Source organism: Zea mays, chromosome 1 (assembly GCF_902167145.1).
Source record: "Zea mays cultivar B73 chromosome 1, Zm-B73-REFERENCE-NAM-5.0, whole genome shotgun sequence".
NCBI classification, from domain to species: Eukaryota; Viridiplantae; Streptophyta; class Magnoliopsida; order Poales; family Poaceae; genus Zea; species Zea mays.
Window position 1 is genome coordinate 88,230,901 of NC_050096.1, and position 6,989 is coordinate 88,237,889.

The 6,989-nt window shown below is 48.2% G+C and overlaps 1 protein-coding gene across 1 annotated transcript; it reads right to left on the reverse strand.

The window, feature by feature from the left end:
• Positions 1–1,036: 1,036 nt before the first annotated feature.
• On the reverse strand, positions 1,037–2,196 carry LOC103644767 (eukaryotic translation initiation factor 3 subunit E). Its single transcript, XM_008667926.4, has 3 exons — positions 1,936–2,196; positions 1,728–1,849; positions 1,037–1,280 (listed from the first exon to the last, which is right to left on the reverse strand). The coding sequence occupies exons 1-3, from the start codon at positions 2,167–2,169 to the stop codon at positions 1,037–1,039; spliced, it is 600 nt and encodes a 199-aa protein (XP_008666148.1). The 5' UTR covers positions 2,170–2,196.
• Between the last annotated feature and the right edge of the window lie 4,793 nt (positions 2,197–6,989).

Genomic DNA, 6,989 nt, shown 5'->3' on the forward strand with positions numbered 1-6,989 from the left:
TCGAGCTTTGAGGCGTCGATTGGTTGTCTACTTGATGTAGACTCCTCCTTCTTCTCCTCCGTTGCCTTGAATGCAACCGGTTGTGCTTCGGATGTGGAGGGATCATCTAGCTCATTGATTTTCTTTGAGCCCTTGATCATATACTCAAAGCTTACAAAATTCCCGATTACTTCCTCGGGAGTCATTAGTGTATATCTAGGATTACCACAAATTAATTGAACTTGAGTAGGGTTAAGGAAAATAAGTGATCTAAGAATAACCTTAACCATCTTGTGGTCATCCCACTTTTTGCTCCCGAGGTTGCGCACTTGGTTCACCAAGGTTTTGAGCCGGTTGTACATGTCTTGTGGCTCTTCCCCTTTGCGAAGCCGGAAGCGACCGAGCTCCCCCTCGATCGTCTCCCGCCACTACACGACGGTTCACTTACAGTGACCTACGGTTGGTTGCTAAAACGACCTTCAGCGACCTACGGTTGGTCGCTAAAAACTTTTAGCGACCCATAAGGATGGTCGCTGTAAGTGCCGTCGCTAAAGGCTTTAGCGACAGACATCTTTTTAGCGACCAACCGTCCGTTGCTAATATTGTACATTTAGCAACCAACCGTGGGTTGTTGTACTATAGATTTAGCAACCAACCGTAAGTCGTCATACTATACATTTAGCAACCAACAGAAAGTCGCCCTTTTTACAGTTATTATTAATAATAATATACATTTAATTAAGAACCAAAAATCACAAATTTTTATACACAAATCATAAAGACATACACAGTTAATCAGTATACCACAGTCATAGATCCATCACATAAACACAAAAGCACCACAATTATATATTCACAAAAGCATCATAATTATAATATCATTCACAACTAGATCATTTACAGATAGCTAGCTAGATCATTCACAAAAGCTTCAGAGATGATCAGTCACAAAAGCACCACAACGACATCACTCCAGCTTGAAGCAGTTCAAAAGCCCACAAATACATCACTAATGTTTCATATCACTCCAGCTATTGTTCAAAAGCCCACAACTACATCACTCTAGCTGCTCCAGAGTTACCTGCTCACACTCTATGAGTTTCTCTTGAGCACCATCAAAATCACAGTTAACATATAAGCATTCCAGAAATTCAGTTACGGGATAATTGTAGCTATGGTGCTCCTGTTGAATGACCTTAATCAACTCTTTAAGCATATTCCTTCTCCTTTTGTTGACAACAACTGCAGTAGCTAGATACCTAATAAGATGGTGTGCATTTGTCTGTATAGCATTCAAGTACCTGCAAGGGAAACAAGTGAATGTAAATTTACTAGTATATTCTGAGCATACATAATCTTAAAGACAAAAAATAGTAGCGACTCAAACTGGATTACACAGTTGCAAAAGAACGAGTTTGAATCAAGCTCAAATTTCTCCAAAAAAAAGAATTATGTGAAACCTACTAGTGGAAAATAGTGTAGTTCTAAACATGCACGTATATCACCTGATACATTTATTTAAGAGTAAAAAACTAAGAACTTCGTCAATAAAAAATGCAGTGTTCACTAATTATGAATCAAAATATCTATGTGCATCTAAACAGAAATGTAGAGATGTCGAAGAATGTTTTAATATCTCAATAATTGTTGATAATAAAATGCTGCTCCCAAAACTACTATTGCCAGAATGGTACAAATTGTAATTTCATGTCAGCAAATGACAAATATTGAGATTGTAACAGACAGACCTGTCCTGGAAGAACAGATCAGTGATCCCATTTCTACCATTTTCATGGTTAAAGAAGATGAACAGAGCCCAATGCATCAGCCATATCCTGTTCTGGAGCTGATTCAGAGGTGATGAGAAGTTCTGTCCAAAGATCAGGAAGGAACATGGTTGGTGATATAGTGTACACAAAGAACAAAGAACATGGAACAAAACATTGAAGTTAGAACCTTTGAATTGATTATTTCCTTCAAGCGGTTGAGTTCCTCCAAAGCTACGTCCCAGTTCTGCATTAGGATTTCTGCTGCCAGCTTTCCCCAGAGGGCACTCACATTTCGCTCACTATTTGTGCACAAAGCACGATACTGGTAAAGGTAATCAGCAGCCCCTGAGTAGTTACCACACTCAAACTGAAATTTGGCATACTGATACAGAGCTTCAATCTGGTCAGGACCGATCTGCATTGGTAAACAAGGATTGATCAATTCATTAGCATTTATCACAAAACAAGCTATAGCAATAAAAATGCGCAGCTTCAACGTTTCATCTGAATTTTGATCTTATTTAATATGCATTGTCCTTTCCCTACAGTGCTCCAGCAGAGAAAACTCTCACTGTGAATTGTCCCTTGCTAGAGTTGAAAGAACATAAACCTGAACGGGGCGACATATTCATCATTGCCAGATGATATTGACACAACAGCTAAAAATGAAATTCAGAATTACTATGGCGACCACAGAGTAATCTGATGATGCCGATCATGCATACACAAACATGACATGTCATACCTCAAAGTAATGTTTTTTTAGAAGTAACCAAAAAAAGATGGCTCATATTTTTCCATCATTTGAGCATATGCAGGGGTGCAGTCTTACTTTTCTAACCTAACCAAGCTAAAGCTCCTTTCTCTACAAATGTATAAAATATCATATGGCACATGACTTGAGCTTTAGATGTGTATAACCAATTTAGAACTTGTCTGTAGCAGTGGTATTAATTGATTTAAGGACACAAGAAATGTAGCACCTTACTTCTTGAAGTAGCGTGGCACCTGCATGCTCAAGTGCATTTGGGAGCTCTATAGCCTTGGCAATTGTGACACCATAATTAATTACTTTAGGTACATCATATTGGTCAATAACAAGATTCCTCCCTGCAATGTAACAGAAATTTATCATAATTTAACATTCCAACAACCTCAAATAATAATTTTAGCACCAAACAATAATTTCAACATTCCAAAACAATAATTTCAGCATTCCAAACAATATTTTTAACATTCCAACAACGTAAAATATTACATGTACTCTAGTGTGGGCAGCAAACAAAAAAGCAAGGTCAAAAGCACTAACCCGAATACCCGATCGAAATGGCATGTAGTCCCTGGAGTCTTGGACTGGACCGCAGCTGGTAGCTGGCAGTAGAAGTCCCTGCCTCCCTGGACTGGACCGCGGCTGGTAGCGGCTGGTAGCTGGACGCTGGTAGCTGGCCGTAGCTGACCGCGGCTGTCTGCTACTCTGCTGTGTGCCTGGGCGGCCTGGCGGACGGCAGCAGCCAGCAAGGCAGCAACTGCCTGGGCCCTGGGCGGATCGTGGAGGCACGGACAAGCGAACAGCGCCTGAGGGAGAGGCGGGGCGGCGCACTCAGGTGATTAGGTCGGAGACTCGGAGATGAGGGGCAGAGTGGCGGACCGGGATCTGCTGGAGCCTCGCGGGCGGCGGCTAGGGTTTGGACTTTAGGAGGAGTCGAGCCTGTCGAGGTCTGCTAGCTGCTGGTCGCTGGACTTTAGGAGACTGGGAGCCTAGGACGCTGGGTCACGGACTCACGGCCCACTAGGCTGGCCGGCTGACGTATGGGAGAATAGGATTTGGGTCCACATGTCATATGCCCAACGGGTGACGGATATAGATAGCATATATCCGTACCCGCGAAATTATCAACCGTGGTCAGGTACATCGAAGCGGGCACTGGAACCGAGACTGAGCACGCTGGGGGCCGAGCCGCAAATACTATCTGCAAAGCCGAGTGGGCGCCGGGAGGCAGAAGGCGACGGCAGGCGGCGGCAGAGGAATCCCCTCGCCTGAGTGCCAGTGGTGGGGGACGGGGGCGGTGGCGAGAAGGGAAGGGGGCAGTGGCGAGATGGCCCCTAGTGGGCCTTAGGGTTAGGGAGGGTTTACTTTTTTTCGAAATGCATTTTTAAATTACTCAAAAAATCATAAAAAATTTACCAAATAAATAATAAACATTTGAATAAAAATTTATTACCCTATTTATCGTAATAACTAAATTCATTATTTTTAGTTGATGGCTTTTATAGTGTTACAACAACTCAGATATTGCATCATCTTCTGTAGCAAAAGCTAGAAAACCATCCACCCCTTGTTTATAAACCTTTGTCTCCCTAGAAAACCATTCACTTGTGATCCATGATTTATCCATACTCTTTATGTAGGATTTGAAACGACTTTCAACTCGAATCTAATATCATATAAGCACAAAGAACACAGTTGCATACTATAGTCATGTCCATACATAAACAAACCATGAAATAAACATACAAGCAACATTAAAAAGAAATAAATCACCACGCAATTTAGTGATCCATGTTTACTTGTTTTAATTAATTTTTAGTCACTAACATCAGGTACGTTCAGGCTATAAGATTTGATAGTGATCCTTGCTCTATAGCGACCCACCGCTAGTCCCCGACGACATCTATAGCGACCAACCATAAGTTGTTAAATTTCTAGACTTTTAGCGACCAACCAACCGTTGCTACAAAAGGATTTAGCGACTGACCGTCGGTTCCTAACCTTTAGCAACCAACAATTGGTACCAAATAAGGGTCGCTAAAGATCAACCGTCGTGTAGTGCGCTTGGTGATCTTGGTTAGCTCATCTCCCTCGTGCGCGGTCTTGAGCACGTCCCAAACTTCCTTGGTGCTCTTTAATCCTTGCACCTTGTTATACTCCTCTCGACTTAGAGAGGCGAGGAGTATAGTTGTGGCTTGGGAGTTGAAGTGCTCGATTTGGGCTACCTCGTCCTCATCATAATCCTCATCCCCTACAGATGGTACCTGTGCTCCAAACTCAACAACATTCCATATACTTTTGTGGAGTGAGGCTAGGTGAAATTTCATCAAATCACTCCACCTAGCGTAATCTTCACCGTCAAAGGTTGGCGGTTTGCCTAATGGAACAGAAAGTAATGGAGTATGTTTAGAAATGCGAGGGTAGCATAGGGGAATCTTACTAAACTTCTTGCGCTCATGGCGCTTAGAAGTAATGGATGGTGCGTCGGAGCCGGAGGTGGAAGGTGATGAAGTGTCGGTCTCGTAGTAGACCACCTTCCTCATCTTCTTTTTCTTGTCGCCGCTCCGATGCGACTTGTGGGAAGAGGCTTTCTTCTCCTTCCCTTTCCCCTTGTTGCGGGACTCTTCCGATGAAGCTTTCCCGTGGCTTGTAGTGGGCTTGTCGCCGGTCTCCATCTCCTTCTTGGCGTGATCTCCCGACATCACTTCGAGCGGTTAGGCTCTAATGAAGCACCGGGCTTTGATACCAATTGAAAGTCGCCTAGAGGGGGGGTGTCGGGGACCATAATTAGGGGTACCCCCAAGACTCCTAATCTCAGCTGGTAACCCCCATTAGCACAAAGCTGCAAAGGCCTGATGGGTGCGAGTAAGTCAAGGCTCGGTCCACTCAAGGGACACGATCTCGCCTCGCCCGAGCCCAGCCTCAGGCAAGGGCAGCCGACCCCGGAGGATTCACGTCTCGCCCGAGGGCCCCCTCAAGCGACGGACACACCTTCGGCTCGCCCGACGCCCAGTCTTTGCCAAGAAGCAACCTTGGCCAGATCGCCACATCGACCGACCGCACCGCAAAAACATTTAATGCAAAGGTGGCCTGACACCTTATCCTGACGCGTGCCCTCCAGTCGACAGAGCCGAAGTGACCGCAGTCACTTCGCTGCTCCACTGACCGGCCTGACAAGAGGACAGCGCCGCCTGCGCCGCCTCGACTGCTGTGCCACTCGACAGAGTGAGGCTGACAACAGCCAAGTCCGGCCTCGGGCGCCATAGGAAGCTCCGCCTCGCCCGACCCTAGGGCTCAGACTCGGCCTTAGCCCCGGAAGACGACGAACTCCGCCTCGCCTGACCCAGGGCTCGGACTCGGCCTCAGCCCCGGAAGACGACGAACTCTGCCTCGCTCGACCCTAGGGCTCAGACTCGGCCTCGGCCCCGGAAGACGACGAACTCCGCCTCGCCCGACCCCAGGGCTCGGACTCGGCCTCGGCCCCGGAAGATGACGAACTCTGCCTCGCCCGACCCCAGGGCTCGGCCTCGGCCCCGGAAGACGACGAACTCCGCCTCGCCTGACCCCGGGGCTCGGCCTTGACCACAGAAGACAGACTCGACCTCGACCTCGGAGGAGCCTCCGCCTCGCCCGACCAAGGGCTCGGACCGACCACGTCACAGGGGGGCCATCATTACCCTACCCCTAGCTAGCTCAGGCTACGGGGAACAAGACCAGCGTCCCATCTGGCTCGCCCCGGTAAACAAATAATGAAGGCGCCCCGCGTGCTCCGTGACGACGGCGGCTCTCAGCCCCTTACGGAAGCAAGGAGACGTCAGCAAGGACTCGACAGCCCCGACAGCTGTCCTTTCGCCAGGCTCCAGCGCTCCTCCGACGGCCACGACATCTCATGAACAGGGTGCCAAAACCTCTCCGGCTGCCACGACGACATGTACTAAGGGCGCTAGCTCCTCTCTGCTAGACACGTTAGCACACTGCTACACCTCCCATTGTACACCTGGGCCCTCTCCTTAAGCCTATAAAAGGAAGGCCCAGGGCACTCGTACGAAAGGTTGGCCACGCGGGGGAACGGGGCGGCGCGCATAAGCCTCTCGCTCCCTCCCACGTGGACGCTTGTAACCCCCTACTGCAAGCGCACCCGACTTGGGCGCGGGACAAACACGAAGGCCGCGGGTTTCCCCTTTTACGCCTATCTCCCTCTGGTTTCCCCCCTTCGCGCTCCGTCTTGCGCCGACCCATCTGGGCTGGGGCACGCGGCGACAATTCACTCGTCGGTCCAGGGACCCCCCGGGGTCGAAACGCCGACAGTTGGCGCGCCAGGTAGGGGCCTGCTGCGTGTTGACGAACAGCTTCCCGTCAAGCTCCAGATGGGTAGTCTCCAGCAACCTTTTCATCCCGGGACGGTGCTCCGTTTCGGGAGTCTTGAGTTCATGTCCCTCGACGGCGGCTACGACATGATACTCCTTCCCCCG

What these genes read in the sequence shown, in the direction of transcription:
- LOC103644767 (XM_008667926.4), bottom strand. Translation starts at nt 2,169, where the DNA reads ATGCAGATCGGTCCTGACCAGATTGAAGCTCTGTATCAGTATGCCAAA. An exon ending in AGGAAATAATCAATTCAAAG is followed by an intron (nt 1,850 to 1,935) that starts GTTCTAACTTCA and finishes ATCTTTGGACAG; the next exon opens with AACTTCTCATCACCTCTGAA. An exon ending in GATCTGTTCTTCCAGGACAG is followed by an intron (nt 1,281 to 1,727) that starts GTCTGTCTGTTA and finishes TTTCCCTTGCAG; the next exon opens with GTACTTGAATGCTATACAGA.